This window comes from Siphateles boraxobius, unplaced genomic scaffold (genome assembly GCF_051911475.1).
Source record: "Siphateles boraxobius isolate OS27281-9 unplaced genomic scaffold, OSU_SipBor_1 12, whole genome shotgun sequence".
In the NCBI taxonomy this organism is placed as follows: Eukaryota; Metazoa; Chordata; class Actinopteri; order Cypriniformes; family Leuciscidae; genus Siphateles; species Siphateles boraxobius.
This window is the reverse complement of record NW_027508722.1, coordinates 11,089,785-11,107,435: the sequence shown is the minus strand read 5'-3', so window position 1 is coordinate 11,107,435 and position 17,651 is coordinate 11,089,785. Positions and strand designations below refer to the sequence as shown.

At 36.0% G+C, this 17,651-nt stretch overlaps 2 protein-coding genes across 5 annotated transcripts in view; both read left to right on the top strand.

Annotated features, from left to right (window-relative positions):
- LOC143716045 (C-C chemokine receptor type 4) overlaps nucleotides 1-8,404 on the top strand; it is a 32,950-nt gene extending 24,546 nt beyond the window's left edge. The window contains exons 1-2 of one of the 2 annotated variants that reach the window (XM_077208149.1): nucleotides 5,050-5,425; nucleotides 6,636-8,404. In XM_077208149.1, coding sequence (XP_077064264.1) covers nucleotides 5,403-5,425; nucleotides 6,636-7,674 — 1,062 coding nt within the window. In that variant the 5' untranslated portion in view covers nucleotides 5,050-5,402 and the 3' untranslated portion in view covers nucleotides 7,675-8,404. Of the gene's footprint in view, nucleotides 1-5,049; nucleotides 5,426-6,635 lie in introns of those variants that run through there. The other variant, XM_077208159.1, reaches the window with a different exon arrangement.
- A 2,580-nt stretch (nucleotides 8,405-10,984) lies between these two features.
- Nucleotides 10,985-17,525, top strand: LOC143716023 (C-C chemokine receptor type 4-like). 3 transcript variants are annotated; one of them, XM_077208097.1, is made up of 5 exons: nucleotides 10,985-11,204; nucleotides 13,209-13,259; nucleotides 14,370-14,444; nucleotides 15,912-15,986; nucleotides 16,067-17,525. In XM_077208097.1, the coding sequence occupies exons 1-5, from the start codon at nucleotides 11,128-11,130 to the stop codon at nucleotides 17,145-17,147; spliced, it is 1,359 nt and encodes a 452-aa protein (XP_077064212.1). In that variant the 5' UTR covers nucleotides 10,985-11,127; the 3' UTR covers nucleotides 17,148-17,525. The 3 variants fall into 3 exon arrangements, with proteins under 3 accessions (XP_077064212.1, XP_077064220.1, XP_077064230.1); XM_077208105.1 differs by lacking the exon at nucleotides 14,370-14,444 and having other exon boundaries at nucleotides 10,986-11,204; XM_077208115.1 differs by lacking the exon at nucleotides 15,912-15,986 and having other exon boundaries at nucleotides 10,986-11,204.
- The last annotated feature ends 126 nt before the right edge of the window (nucleotides 17,526-17,651 follow it).

Sequence of the window (17,651 nt, the reverse complement as noted above, 5' to 3'; positions counted from 1 at the left end):
GGGGCTATCTGGTTAAACTTTATAAACTGGGACACACTTATTCTAATCTCACATACTATTTAAGTGTTCCCAAAGCATAGTATGTTGAAAAGAGTATGTCAAAAGTCCCCGGATGGTCTACTATTTCCAGTAAACTTTGAAAATATAACACGGATAACATTAAATAAATCTTTTTTTTATCAGGTTAAACTTTGATCAGTCACTCAAACCTTTATCTAAACATCTCACTGTTGATCGCGCATATCTGCCATGTTTTGTAGTTGTTTAACACTTTTAACTTGTTTTTGTAGTTCCTCCTCCAAAGAGCAATGTGTTGTGAATATTAGCCTTTAGAGTGTGCACGGATCCACACTTCGAAAATTTACCGGAAATAGTAGACCATCCGGGGACTTTTGACATACTCTTTTCAACATACTATGCTTTGGGACACACATAGTATGTGAGATTAGAATAAATGTGTCCAAGTTTATAAAGTTTAACCAGATAAAAAATATATATATATTAATGTTATCCGTGTTATATTTCATCTGCAATATCAATGTGGACTTTTATAAAGATCCATTTGGCCATTAACTTTTAAATGCATCATTATACATTAATATGAGGCGAGTCTCCGCATGAAAGACCTGCGACTACAGATCATCGTGTTACTGCATTTCTCTCCGATGCAGTAGGAAATTAAATTAAATTAAGTCAAATGTGGTGGATTTTAACTGTGACAAGATGATTGACAGGCCAGTTTACTGTGACGGGATGCGACAGAGAGCAACTGTTAAAGACGAAATTGTATGACTTGACAGTATGTCCCAAAGCTAGTCTACTCTTCTGCTACACACTCAAAAGTATCTACTTTTTCTTCACAAAAAGAGTACATACTTTTAGGGCGTAGTATAAGTAGGCGAATTGCGACGCAGCAATGGTTCCTTGTTTCCTGGTTTTGTCATGTGATTCCCTTGTCCACATGTGATCATGTACAGTAAGTCTCAAGTTACATCAGGTCTTTGTTTGTTTTGTAGTTTGTTCATGTTTGGATTTTATACTGCACATGGGTTCTTCAAGTTCGCCTTCAGGGGACTTAATGTTACAGCATCCCTTACAAAAATAATTAAGTTAATTGGTAACACTTTATAATAACTGCATGCTATTAATCAGTAGTTAAGCATTAGTAAACAGTTAATTCATCATTTATAAAACATTAATAGACATTACTATGCAGTTTATAAATACTGCTATAAATGCTTTATTCTTGATTTAAAAGCATATCTATAATGTGTTTAATTGTATGTTCATACTTTATTAATGATCAATTTATCATTTCTAAATGAAGTATTGCATTATTTATAAACCAGTTATTTAAGAGTTGTCAGTGGTTCATAAGATTACTTAGAAAGTATAAGTAAATGATTAATAAACTATTTAAATGTACATCCATACATCTTATTATTCAGATATATAGTAATAACTACTTAGTGTGTTAATAAATGCTTTATTAACATTTATTTATACTGTAATTCAGGGTTAATTCGGGTAGTTATAAAGCATTTAGTAGTGGTCAGTTAACTATTTTTGTGAGCTCATCTAAAGTGAGGACTATTTATGCCTTGTAAAGCATTTACAAAGGAGATTTAAAGGCTGTTAAATATTTCCTTGTTCTGTATCACTGTGTTGTGTTTGTTTCATTTTTGTTTAGAAGGTAACTGAGTTTTTAAATGTTTATAAATGCTTTACAAGGCATGAATAGTCCTCACTTTAGATGAGCTCAAAAAATAGTTAACTGACCACTACTAAATGCTTTATAACTACCTGAATTTACTTTCTACACTTTCTAAGTGATCTTATGAACCACTGACAACTCCTAAATAACTGGTTTGTAAATAATGCAATACTTCATTTAGAAATTATTAATTAATCATTAACAAAGTATGAAAATACAATTATTAAACACATTATAGATATGCTTATAAATCAATAAAAAAGCATTTATAGCTGTAAACTGCTTATTAATGTCTATTAATGCTTTATAAATGATGAATTAACTGTTTACTCATGCTTAACTAATGATTAATAGCGTGCAATAATCATAATGTGTTACCAGTTAAGGTTATTAAGTATACTTAAAGTCCCCCTTGTAGTCAATCATTTTATCCCTTTAAACTAATCTTTGATCACCAAAATGCCATATTTAAAATAAAATAAAAATTCCTGTGATTTTTTTTTTGTCATGCCTTAAAATAGCTTGACAGTAACTCTATAAAATGTTTATCTTAGGCAAAATTGCATACATTTTATATAAAACAATAAAAAAAAATCTTGTTTGAATAGTGTGAAAAGGATGAGAATATATCTTCTCTGAAAAGTATTTGATGCAATTCTGCTTTTACAGATAGCATGGCATTTATAGTTCATGTCTTATATTATCCTAATGTCTTGTATCGTTAAACATGGTATTACATGGATGGGAATATGCATATGAAGATATGCATGTAAGCTCCATAAAATGATCAGTGTATTTAATGAAGTTGGCAATGTTTTGATGTTTCAATCTATTTAGGAGTTTTGTTTGGGGATGTAAATGAGATTTCCTCAAGCACCTTCTTGTGCAGCTTTCTGAAGCTTTTCTGTCATGGCATCTGTCACGTTGGTTTTGGGTTTTGGTTCATGTTCATAGTTCATTGTTCATTGCTGCGTTCCAGTCCACTTTTAGACACGCACTTGCGAACTTTCCTAAGCACTTCCCCTCGGGGGAATCCCTGGCGCCACTTTGAAGTGCGTTCCACTTCGTGAAGTGGATGAGGGAAGTTTATATTGACAGACCCTCGCTCCCTCGATTTTGACCAAGCGAGCGAGTCTACTTCATGTGTACACTTCAGGCAGCTCCATATACCACAATGCAACACGATCACCGCAGATCTCGTCTAATCGCCACCACAAACAACTCTATGATATTAATTATGATTTTTAAAATTTAAAACAACCCAAAAACATCTATATACATTTGGATGCTGCATTAAACAAATTCTTTAAGGGATTTAAAAAAATAAATAAAAATCAACTCCATAGCTGATTCCAAGTGTTCAAGGGCTTAAGGACGTTCCAATTCAGCCCATTGCAGTTTCCGCCAGTAGTGGGCACTCGTGCAACATAAGCAATGACGTACATCTGAGTGAACGAGACGGGAGGGAAGTTAGCGAGTGAAGGGCATGACAATTTTGGACTGGAACGCAGCACTTGTTTTTTATTTTGTAGTCATGGTTGATTCTTGGGTTTGTCATGTGATTAAAAAGACACACCTGAACAGACTAACAATCAACTGAAACCAGTGATAAAAAGGGAGAGAACTACAGTAAACCAATCTAGAAACAGACATGCGTGAACAGATCAAAAACAAACTCTAAAGTGAACAAACAAACACAAACCATAACAGTATAATGATCACATTATTTTACATTTGCGTAAGCAATTTTTTATCACTTGTTTCTGCTTCTTCTTCACCTTTGATTCAGAGATTCTGTACTATTTCAGAAGATGTGTAATAGCACCGCACATTGAAAACATGGATAGCTGGAAAATTTTGTCAATGGCGGGGAAAGAGTAATTTGAAGTTGTACACTACCAGTGGTCTAGCATAAACAAAAATTCAGATACTCCGAATAAGGAACATGTCTGTTCTCTTTTGAGGGAACTCGCACTGCGAGCGCCTCACACTGCGAACATGGAGAACGCCTCTTAGCGTAACGTGTCTGAAGTATGATTGAAACTAATCCAATCCTATTGGCGCTGCGTCATGGCGTGGCATTTGACGGCATACACGGAAGCTTCAAAGGGACGCCGGCACACAACAGTATTAGCTTTCAGCAAGCGCTCTCTGTTGTGTACCTGTCTATTTGGTGTTGTCTGTAAAAAAAAGCACAAATTATAGCGAGTGAGCAGTTTAGAAAGTGTGTGCATCCTTGCCCCGTATTTATTACCGGTCGGGACACACGGAGTTGTGTGTGCAATGTTTGAGAGCGCAGCACGCCCACGCCCCTGAGGGGGCTGCATGCAGCCAATGAGAGTCACTCTCTATCAGAGTGCTGCGCTCCTGCCTGGCCATTTTCAAAGAAGCCAGTCATGCTCACGCTCCCCGCGGTTCAGGTCCCGCGTCCGTTATGACGGCGCGACGGCTCAGATCGTGGGGCTTGCAGATGGAGCTGGCAGAGGGGATTGAGACTGCTTTAGCTCTCTGCTAGCTCTGATCTCCCCACTCCCAGTGGGGAAGCCCGCCCCGCGTTGAGAGCCCAGTGCTGCAGCTATCCGATTTAGATGTGGATGTGCTCAGCATCGCGGCGGGGAATCTTGATGAAGGTTCGCCATTTCAGACTGCACCCTTGTACGAGGAGCTCGGGAGGTTGTGACTCGTGCGTGGCCAAACTAAACATCAGTTGGCTAGACAAAAGGCAGGAAGCTCAGGCTAGAAGTGCACTTGATGAGCCCTTCCTGCAGCACAGATCAGTGTTGCCAGAAGGACAGGGCCTTTCTCCGTGATGCCCCGGTCTCGAATTCTGGACTGTTCGGCCACATCGTTAATGCGGTCGTCAACAAGTTCCAGGAGGCGCAAAAGCAATCAGCTGTTTTTAGGCAGTATCACAAGGTCTAAAAAGGCTGCTGCCATGGGGCCACAAACGCATGATGCCATGATGATGACAACATGGCAGATGTAGTTCGTCCGATTTTCATTCATACTACACACATTCATATATGGAACATACCTTTCAAACTGTCGCAAAGTAAGTTTCAAACCAAATGTAGTACCTACTATACGATTTCAGACACAGCATCTGTTTTGAGCCTGAAAAACCTGTTAGGCTTTCATATAAAATGTCAGTTTGCATTATAAATACCATGGCAAACGGGAAAAAGAGTTTCGCAACTTAGTCATATTTTATTTTCTAACAAGCATTAGTTTCACTTGCTCTTTATTTGTTCAACTCATGAAAGCTGACTCACTGTTGAAAGGTGAAAAAGCACAGATATATCGTTATTTTCGTCAAATTGTTCATTTGTGTGGGATGGCACTGGTTTATCTATATAAACTGTCCTTTCAAGAAATTCGCTGTGGGTGGGGGCAGATATTAGCGTTTATTCAGTAGCCGTCACAGACTTAAATGACTAAGATTTATTGTGTTATCTCCTCCCCGGGAATTTCTTTTGTGCATCCAAACCTGCTAACCTCAGAGCGGTGACAGGAAATGTGTTCACATTTTACCTTCGACTCACAAAATACAGCTATGAAGAAAAGCACACTCACATGCTTCAGTTTACAGGAAATTTGCTGAAGGCAAATGTACAGAAAGAGGGTGAAAAGTATTACCTCCACTTAAGTCTCAAGATCTCAACAACAAGAGTGGCAGCAATTTGTCAAAATGACTGAATCGTATCCAGACAGGTAAACAGATTTTTATTTTTTATTGATTGAATTGTCATCATGTTGTGTTTAGATCCATCATTAAAGAAATTACAAATTTTGGTAAATCACTGATTAGCTCTAAAATGTAACCCCTGTCTCTTGAAAACAGTACTATGTTACATATATATTACATTCCATGTTGTTTGTGCATTTATTATCACATTCAAGTGATTCCTAATCAGTATTGGGAGGTTTTGTAAATTATACTGTAATTCACAAAAATAGTAGAGACACAGTAGAGAGATCACAGACACTGATGGTGTGATAGTGGGATTGTGGTGGGATGTTTCAAAGCATGTGGTTAAAGAGCATACTGCGACCTCCTGTTTCCATGTACTAATATTTCAGAAAAAAAGGTCGGCATGTGACAGTTTTAAGGTTTGGTTTAGTTGCACCTTCAAATAGTTTTCACTTTCAAATTTTGAATTAAAAATATTATAAGAGTTAACCCGATTCCTAACATCTAGCCCTAACCTAACAGTCTGCTAGTACTCTATTGAGAATTAGTTGACATGTAGTTGAAAAGTTACTTATAATTAGTAGAATGTCTAAAGTGGACCAATAGAAATAAAGTGTAATCACAGTGGCTAAGCATAGAGCAATGGAATATAGTTACTCTCTACAAATGTATTATGCATACTTTAAAAGTAAAGTATAAAAAGTATATACCAGTTAAATGGCACATGTTTTCTGACTCATTTTCCAGATTTACAAAAGTCCCCATCATGGAGATTTGATAATGAATGCATCAGAACTTGCTTACAACAGCTACTTTCACACCATGACAGTATCGCATGCTTCCATTCCCAGTGTCATTGCTCTCTGTGGTTTCAAAAAACAGTATCATAAACCACTGCATGATACTGTCAAATGAGTGGTCTCGGTCCACAAAGTGGCATGTTACTAGTTGTATTCAATGTGCTCAAGAACATTAGAAACTTTGTTTTCAAACTACTTTTAACTAATTTTAAAAAGGTGCTTAAAGGGTAAAAACAATTAATTGGTATAAATCATTTATTATAATTATATATAAATATAATCAAAACAAAGTATTAAAAGGCACTTTTTTCAAAAAAAATTCTCAGCAAATATGCAATTTGTTTGTCAGCATGTATAAGCATTTTTGTTATTGTTTTTTTTTATTTACTGACATTCATATTTCCCTAATAACATTTACCGTTTGTTACAGGATGGAAACAACATACAATTACTATGAAACCGGAACCATATTATGCAGTAATGAAAATTCACACCTGAATTCAAATCTCAAGGCAGCCATTTTCTACATAGTTTTTGTGATTGGCCTTCTTGGCAACATCACGGTCTTATGGGTCCTCTTGAATAAAATGCATGTGAAAAATATGACAAACCTCTGCCTGCTAAATCTGGCCCTGTCAGACCTACTGATGGTCCTCTCACTGCCCTCCTGGGCTCTCTATGCTCAGGGCCACTACTTAAAAGGCAATGCAATGTGTAAGGCTATGGCAGGTTCATACCAAGTGGGATTTTACAGTGGGATCTTATTCGTGACCCTGATGAGCGTGGATCGCTATCTGGTCATCGTACATGCCATTGCGGTGCTGGGAGCGAAGATGCTGCGTTATGGAATTGTTGCGAGTCTCATAACATGGATCGTTTCGATCTGTGCCGCCCTTCCAGAGGCCATCTTTGCAGCAATGGTCGAAGAGGACAACATCACCACCTGTCAGCGAGTTTATCCTGCTGGGTCGTCCCAGAAGTGGAAGCTTTTCCGTAACTTTGGTGAAAATACAGTTGGACTGTTCATATCTTTGCCCATTATAGCCTACTGCTACTTCATGGTCCTAATGGTTGTGAAGAAGACAAAAAACTCGAAAAAGGATCGGGCAATAAAGCTCATCTTAGGCATTGTCATCGTGTTTGTGGTTTTCTGGGTGCCCTACAATGTGGCGGTGTTTCTGAAAACCTTGCAGGAGTTTGAAATTTTAACTAGCTGTGAGGCTCAATATAATATCAACATAGCCATGGAGTGGACGGAGATGATCGCACTCACACACTGCTCTGTAAATCCGGTCATTTATGCTTTTGTTGGAGAAAAGTTCAGGAAATGTCTTATAAGTGTGTTTTCAAGACATCTTAAATGTTTGAAGACCTACCAGGCAACATCTACACAATCAAAAGTTTCAGAGAATGAAACTTCCAATACAGCTTTTTTTTTTTCATCTCCCAACAAAAGTACACACGTTTAAAGTAAGTAACAAAACCGATATTGTTTCAGAATATGTTGGTGCTGTTTCTTTGTTTTTTGTAAATATTGTGCTCATCATTTAATCTTGCTTTGTTTTTGTAAATATAAAGATGTTAATCTTCATTCATGCATTGCACTATGTAATGCAATCTAACATTTGTTGATTTAATGATGGTAATATCATATAAATTACTCTACCTAAATTAGTGAAAACAATCCTCATTGTAAAAAAAACAAACAAATTAACAAAAGTGTTGGGGAAAGTAATGCAGCTTTCTGCATTCTAATGTTTGTGAGTAAACTTGTGCCTGTAGAGTATTTCACACTGGCTTAAAAATTAACCAATGCATTAAATGTAATATTTTCCTATTTACCAGAGTATTTGTCACCTATAAACATCTGTTCCTCAATATCTCTATAAGCTCTCACCTCTTGACCTGCTAAATTGTAATCACTGGTTCTTTACAGCAGTCAATAACCACAAAAAGAAAAAGAAAAAAAACATCCTCAACCACACACACACACACACACACACACCTCGAAGGCAAAACCAAACACAATCAAAAAAATGTCCCCTTTTATTGGCTAAAAGAGGATATGAGAGCAGAATTAATGTATGGAGGAACTTTATTTTGAATGCAGTCTATACTGGATTGATGTCTGTAAATGTTGTATATTCCTAATGTCTGTGCTAACTACTTATTTCAAACACAGTGATGCATATATCAATATGTTCATCAATAAACAAATAAATAAACACTTGTTTCAAAGGTATATTGTAATGCTACCTCTTACCACAAGAGCCCTCCCTAACACATATGGCACATAGTCACATACATGCCTACAATATTGAACAGCTTAAAAATAATTCACATAAAACATTTAACAACACTATCTCAAAACTAACTATTTTGCCTCACAGTATACTGAAATAATATTCTGACCAAGTCTCAATAGCAGAACTTAACCTTTTCATATATTTGCACCATGGAATTGCTTTTCTCAGGGACATTTTATTACCTTTATGTGGACATGTCATTACTATATATAGTACACACACAGTGTGTCATTGCTTTCAAGATAAAATCCAATCCACTCAATCATTATTATTATCAAATATTCTAATAAATTCAAATACATTTCTGATAGGATATATTTTAAATAATTCAATGATTTATATTATAAAGCTTTTTCGGTTTATTTATTTACTCATTTCCCTGTTAGTTGACATTCTTATGTGTAAAACTTAGAGTTATTGAAAAAAGCTTATTGTAAAACAGTGATAATAAACAAAATGCTTCGGGGAAGTAACTTTACCCTAACCTTTGTCTGTACCTTAAAAGCTACAGCGGAAAGCCACAGAGATATGCTCTGCAGAGTGAGGTGGATTTCCTGTGTTCTTTGGCTCTGATGCAAACACGGTACATTAAGACTGCTGACATGACAAGTAGCAACAAAACACCTCAGCAACAAAAACCTTAATCAAACAGTTACTTTTATCAAATCTGTCCCAAAACTATTGTGACATACAGTAAAATAACATTAATAAAATTATTTTATAGTAATACTGCCTAATCTAACACAATCAAATAGAAATGCTAGTTGTTTAACTTAAAACCATTTTTGATGTGTCAAAAATTTGGGTTAAAACATGGCCAAGAACAATGCCTACTTAAATTTCTGTCTATGAAATTGAATAATTATCTAAATCTATCATATATATTGAATATCTGATGCAACGCATGATGTAAGTTCATTCATTGAACTTTTTGATTGGACTTTGTGATCATACACAACCACTTCCTCATTGAGAGGTACATGTGATTTTATCTACATGCAAATGTTATGGTTGAGACCACATTCTGGAACATCAACGTAGAGAAAAAAACTGTTTAATATAACACGATGACAGCTATGCTGCTTCCTGAGAAGTCAAAAGGAAATGTGCAAAATATTGATACAAAATGCAAGATAAACCAATTCACCTCTTTTACAGTGATACAGTAGAATGCACCGATAGACTTTTTATAAAAAAGTTTGGGTTACACTTTTTTTTAAGGTGATGCAGTTACATTGTACTGTACTTATTTTTGCATAATTAGTGGAGTTTGAAAAAGGAGTTTGAGGGAATGGAGGAAGGCCCTGCCCACACTCCCACCACTGAGTTGCTGTTGGCCTCTGTAATATATTGTATCTCTGTATCATATATGATGACTTAGAAGAGGATATTTGCATTAATCTCCCGCCCCCGCTGGTCCCGCTCAGCTCGAAGTCTCCTGTGACTCCACTGGTCCCGCTCAGCTCGAAGACATTTATCTAATATCCCATACTATTACTATTGCTCGTACTTGGGGTTAGTGATATACCCTTACCCTAAGTTTTACATTTTGGCATGTAACTTGTCCTTGTGTCATGTGGCTTGTTGAGAAGAGGCTTCCCCCGCATACCCCCCCCCACCCCCCCCGCCCCCCTCTCTATATATCTAAATATATATATATATATATATATATATATATATATATAGAGAGAGAGAGAGAGAGAGCGAGAGAGAGAGAGAGAGAGAGAGAAAGGGTGACATTATATATTTCGAGTGAGTCTAGGTTGGGCTTTTTTGAACCTGTAAAGAAGCAACCGGCCAGGACACCAGCATCATGGCAGTGAATTTTGTACACACGAGCAAGCAACATTTAAATTTTAACGTTTCTTCAGAAAATGAAAAAATCTAGTTGCATTTGACATTTTTACATAATGCTACTATTGAGTTTACTATAAGCACACATTCTGTATCTCAGACTGTAGAACCAGAAAAGTCTGCTGAATTTCTTTTGAGTTAAACTCTTCTTGTCAGGTAAACAAGAAGCCACAAAAGAGTTTCATTCCCTCCTTCGTTTTCATGTTTTCTGTTTTAGTGTGTTACTAATTCAGATGGAGTAGATCACAATCTTTATGTTATGTAATGATAAATCGCTTAAAGTACCCCAAAGGCTATCTTAATGTAGAAGTTAAGATGCATCAGTTTATATTTGGGTATCTCTTTTAACAGCACTTTTAAGTGGTTGGGGTGTGTGCGTGTGTAAAACCACATGCTAACACTATTGCTCAGCTTTCCTGACTACCTGTGCAATGCTGAGTATGTTTTTTACTGGTCGTTTTTCATCATTTTTTTTTTTTTTTTGACCCATTAAAACACTATGAAGTTTACATTGTAGTGCTGCCCCATTGTTTTCACATGAAAAAAGACAACATAAATGTGTAGTGATGTAATTTCCTCTAGACTGTAGATGAAACATGGTGGGAGCCAATAGGGTAATTGCCATTGCAGTCAATATGAAACTAGTCCTGCAATCTGCAAAGCCCCTATACCCCAGTTTACCTCTGCAGAGGAAGTGCCACAAACCAATACCCTGAAAAAAAAAAAAACTATAATAGATCATGTTATTTAGACCGATCTCATATGATACGATCTTATCTCTCATCTAAACTTCCCTTCTTTGCTCGGAAGGTCAGAGGGCAACACCAATTATCACATTTGTGAGTATTCCTGGCAGCACATTTTTTATTTGACCTCTTTTTAAAATAATATGCACAAACATACACATATGTTTCCATTATGCATATGCATATGCGTGCGTTGCATATGCGCCATATTCCTTTATTGGTTTGAATATGCATAGAGAGCCTCAACCCCCACTTTCATTGCAAACACCTGTTGTATCAATTTGAAATGGAAGAAAGGGTTATGGTTTCACACTTTTTTTATGGTTGGTAAACCAGCTTTTGTAAACATTCAGTGTAAGCCTGAATGTCACAGGTGGTTTGCACTATCGATGCTCATAATGCTGATAGGTATGTGAAATTTTCTGTTACGATAATAAATCATTCATACTTTATTCATTAAAACGGTAGGTGGCTTTGGTATTATAATTTTTTTATTTTTTTTTATTAAATTGCTCTGCACAAACTGGCATGATTTTATGTAGAATGTAAAATACTAATACAAATATTATATATATATATATATATATATATATATATATTAAACTTTAATTAAACAACAAATTAACCTATATCATCCATTATCATTAATACTATGTGGTTCAAATTAACAATAATCTATGCTTTGTATATATTTGTCTGATGAGGTGGACTTGACACTGCCACTTGTCTCCTTTAGTTGCTCACTGGGTGTTTTAAGGCATATTGTTTGTAAAGATGCTTGATTTTTTTAATATATATATATATATATATATATATATATATATATATATATAATCACTGTAAAATAAAATGTTACCGTGTATTGTATATTTAAGTGCAATAAATATTTAAGTGCAGTACAAATACATTTTATTTAATAAACTGTGTCCTTATCAAAGAAAGATAAATGTTATAAACACTCTCATTTAAAAAACACATCAAACTCACAGCGAACACAACAACATCTACATAACTTTAAAAAAATCAGACCATCATTGACAATTACTTTTGCTAAAATGTTCCTAAATTCAATGATTTTTTCACACATAGATTACTGCATCACAACCTAGTCACTCACTGGAGATAAAATTTTAAAACCCATAGAAATGTTATTCAAAAAATATATAAAAATATTCAATCAAAAGCCACTGTCATCCCATCAGTGTAATATTTTGGAAAAACACAAAATGCTCAATTTTGAAAATTTTATTCATTTTAAAAATAGCTGTTTCATTTATAAAGTGATTCACAGACTAGCCCCAAAGTCCACTTTCTACATAGGCTACATTAAACCAAGGACGGATAGAGGTTTTTGCACTAGAGCCTCGTTCAGAGAAGACCTAGAGATCCCACATAGAAACACAACCTTTGGACATACTGTTCTGTCTATCAGAGGAGGTCACTTTTGGAACAGTCTCCCAACAAACATTAGAGAATGTCCCACTTATTGCACATTTAAAAAAAACATCTTAAACATTTTCTTAAAAGAGTTATGTCTTCATTTTGACTAATTTTATTGTTGTAATGTCATTTGTCTGAATGCGTGCCAATGTGTTTCTTGACTGATACTGTATATGGTCATATTATTTGTGTTGTTGTCTTCCTGCCTCGGGACTACAGATGAAAATTAGCATTTATACTATATTCGGGCTCATTTACAGTCTCTACTCGAGTGTAAGATTTTTTTTTAATGTGCACTGTCCCGGATAAATAAATAAATAAATAGAAACATGAAAATGAATCATGTTTTTTTTCATGTTCTTCTTTTGATGATTATGAACATAATTAGTACACTTATACTACTGTTAACAGTGAAGTGTAAAGCTGTGTAACTAACAATTAGTTTTTTTTTGACATAAGGCCTCATATCATCATCCAAGATTGTGCAAAATAATAATAAAAGAAAATCATGTAAACAATGTAGATATGTTTATTCTATATTTTTCAACTAAAGCTAGTGCAGCAAAACACTGCTAATATTGTTGTACTAGTGCCTTAAAGATGATCTATTTGCAGAATTACTATGCTAACGTCTGTTTCCCTGTTTGTCTAATACAGTAAGAACGCCTCTGGTTCTCTGATTATGAATTATACAGCTGCCTTACTGAGGTAAGACTAAACTTCATCGCCAAATGTAATTCAGACAACAGAAAAAGGAAATTGAAATCAGTCTTATATATATTTATACAAGTTATTCAGTTTTTAAACCAATAGATCTCTGAATTACAGTGTCAATTGTACGAAACATACGATTGTTAGAAAAAAGTATGTCTACCCCTAACAGACCCGTCACTGAAGCTCATACAAAAATGTATACAGTAAATGAGATTTTATGAATTAATACGAATTAGCCACCAATTCACTAAACTGTAGAATAGTTATGAATTGCCATGACATTGTATTGGGGCAGCACAGGACGAAAGCCATGACTGAGCAATGCGTCATATATTTCTGATGAGTGTTGTTCAAGTCAAGTCACCTTCATTTATGTACTGTAGCGCATTTACCAATATAGATTGTTTCAAAGCAGCTTTACATTGATTATAGGAAATTAAAGTAACATAGATTGTTTTGGCTTTACAGCAGCTCTAGAATAAAGTTATTGTCTAGCTACAGTTAGTTTTGATTGATTCACTTCCATCGCAACAATCATTAATAATTAACTTCGGGTCCGCCAACACGACACCACTCTAACAGAAAACCCTTAATGCGATCCGGCCGCTCATTTGCACAAAACAGTGCCTGGTGGCCCAAGAACGCAAACCATGAAATAGGTTTCAAGGTACAAGCCTTGAAAAATTTATAATACAGACTTTTTTTATCGCTTCTGCGTAGCCACTTGACCCGGACTTATCCTGACAGCGTTTTATCTGTACAGAGGTAAAGTGAACGGTAGGAGGCCTTCACAGGGGAGAGAGTAGTTGACACTTCAGGACTGGGTTGTCGTCATGTCCAGGTGCAGGTCCTTCATTAGATCCGGATACGGCCTGGATCCGGCGGACTGCGGTAAACCTCGGGATAAGAGACACTAATATTATCATAGACACCATCCTTCTTATGATGTAACAAGTACATAAGGATTTATGGGAAGTGTTCCCGGTTCCGGCTGACCTTTGGATTGCTTTGTTTTGTTCAGTGTTGATTCAGTTGATGATAGTACAGTGTTCATTGAAGATCCACTGAATAATTTTCTCTGCCTCTTCTCTTTGTCATTAACAGGACCACTGCACAGCCTCCATGGACAGGGATGGAAACCAACAGCACCCTTGATCTAAATTATCAAGGATCATCCAGGTGAGGTCATATCACATTAATTAGTCACAATTCAAGGAGGATCATTGCTTTTTTTGGATCCCTTCCTGGGTTGATGTTCCTCAAAACCACAAAAAAGAATAATCAAACTTATCGTACATATTATCTAACAGATGATCAATTTTGTAATCATTCTTCAAGGATAAATGGTAAAATATCATTTGGCTGATTATGTATTGAATTATGCGATCGCATAATCGCGTTTTTCTGGAGGGACTGGTATATGCTCCCACTGAGCCAAATAATGAAAAAGAACTGAATCACTTACCACAGCTATGCAGACGACACACAGATCTATTTAGCCCTGTCTCCTAACGATTACAGCCCCATTGACTCCCTTTGCCAATGCATTGATGAAGTCAACAGTTGGATGTCCCAAAACTTTCTGCAGTTAAACAAAAGACAAAACTGAAGTCATTGCCTTTGAAAACAAAGATGAAGTTCTCAAGGTAAATGCATACCTTGACGATAGTGGTCAAACAACTAAAAATCATGTCAGGAATCTCGGTGTGATTCCGGAGTCAGGCCTTAGTTTCAATAACTAAATCAGTATACTATCATCTCAAAAATAGTGCAAGAATTAGATGCTTTGTTTCCAGAGAAGACTTAAAAAAAAAAAAAACTTGTGCATGCTTTCATCACCAGCATGGTGGATGATTGTAACGGACTCCTAACTGGCCATCCCAAAAAGACCATGAGACAGTTGCAGCTCATACAGAACGCTGCCGCCATGATATATGAAAATATGGCAGAACCAGAAAATATGAACATATCACACAAGTCCTCAGGTCTTTACACTGGCACCCAGTTACATTTAGGATTGATTTGTTTTAATTTCCCTTGCTTTTATTTTGTTTATGTTCTATGTAAAGCACTTTGAATTGCCACAGTGTATGAACGGTGCTGTATAAATAAATAATTCACCAAAATGTAAAATAGTTACGAATAGCCATGACATTGTATTGGGGCAGCACAGGACGGAAGCCATGACTAAGGGCACATACATTATATATACACCTGATGAGTGTTGTTCAAGTCAAATTATGTTTATTTATATAGCACTTTATACAAAACAGATTGTTTCAAAGCAGATTCACAGTAATAAAAAAAAGAACAGTATTAATGTTGCAAAGTTCTTAAGTTATGAAATACAGCTCTTTTTAACAGCAATTTACAGCTATAAAGCTACTCTAAAAAGAGAAAAGGGTAATTATTCAGCTCAGTTTAGTTCACATTTTGTTAAGCAATAGTGTGAATGTTGCAAAATTCATTAGTTATTAAGCAAACTCTATAGAAGATAATAGTGTAATTATTCAGCTTAAGTCAGTTCAGTGTTGATTCAGTTGATGATAGTACAGTGTTCATCAACACTGTACTATCATTGTATCTTCACTGAAGATCCATTTGCACTAAATAAGTTTCTTTGCCTCTTCTCTTTGTCATTGACAGGACCACTGCACATCCTCCATGGACAGGGATGGTAACCAACAGCATCTTTGATCTAAATTATCAAGGATCATCCAGGTGAGGTCATATCACATTTATTTGTCACAATTCAAGGAGGATCTCTGCTTTGCTTATAGTATTTTTTTCCCCTGTTCAAGTGTGAATGGACGACGTACTGATGAGCCATATATTACTACAGAATATGACTATTCTGACTTCTACGATCCATCATCTATTGATCCATCTGCGTATTCCTGTGTTTATGGAGATCATGCAGATATCTTCCTCCCTGTGTTATACTCCCTGTTTTTTGTGGTGGGCTTTCTGGGTAACATACTGGTGGTCTGGGTGGTCTTGATGGGTGTGAAACTGAGAAGCATGACCGACATCTGTCTCCTGAACCTGGCTATAGCTGACCTGCTGCTGGTCTCCTCTCTTCCCTTCCTGGCACACTCTGCCAGAGACCAGTGGATCTTTGGAGATGTTATGTGCATTATGGTCCTCAGTGTCTATCACATTGGATTCTACAGTGGGATATTCTTCATTGTACTGATGAGTGTTGATCGATACTTAGCTGTAGTTCATGCTGTGTTTGCATTGAGAGTCAGAACAAGAACATATGGGATCTTAGCCAGTTTGGTCGTATGGATCATTGCTGTTTTTGCATCCTTTCCTGAGTTGATGTACCTCAAGACCACAAAAATGTATAATCAAACTTATTGTACATATTATCCAACCAATGATCAAACTTCGAATCATACTTCAAGGATACATGGTATCTTTAAAATGAATGTCATGGGTTTAATTCTCCCACTTATTGTGATTGGATTTTGTTACTCATTGATTCTGAAGAGACTCCTGACAATTCGCTCTTCCAGGAGGCAGGCCATGCGTCTAGTCATTGTGGTGATGGTGGTCTTCTTCTGCTGTTGGGCTCCATACAATGTTGCATCTTTTGTGAAAGCTTTAGAGCTAAACGGATGGGTACCTAGTTCCTGTCCCAACAGTAAGGCAATCCGTCTAAGTCTTCATATCACAGAAGCTTTGGCTTACTCACACAGCTGCCTGAATCCATTGCTTTATGTGTTTGTGGGAGAGAAATTTAGGAAGCATCTTATTAGACTCCTGTACAGGACACCCTTCAGTAGATTGCAATTCATGAAGATTTATATTATACAGGCCACTGGATCTGTTTATTCACAGACCACTAGTGTGGATGAGAGATCCACTGCAGTGTGAGCGAAACATTAATTGGCCAAAAAAACAAATATCTAATTAGGATTTACTTGGATGAGAAAAATGTTTCCCTTCCAGTACATCTACTGACAGACAATCGCAATTCCGCATTTTTTGTTGTTATTTCCAAAATTGTACAGTATATAGAAGACTGCTCACATTAAAAGGATCATACAATGTCCTACATGTGTTATAAATATTTTATTTTATTTTAATTCAAAAATGTGAGTGGTTTCTAGCAACTTTTATATTTTACATGTATACATGCATACATATATTTTACTGTTACTGTTTTTTGTTTACTATTACTGTAATTAGATGAACTATATTTTGTAAGAAGAAATACCTTCAATAAAGATGCATGTAAGTGTGTGAATCTCATTGCAGAGGGATAATTTTACACTGGTGAGAACAGGAACAAGGTCACTTAGTAATACTTTACAATAAGGTCCCATTAGTTAACATCAATAATGCATTCCATAATATTAACAACAAGCAGTGCATTTG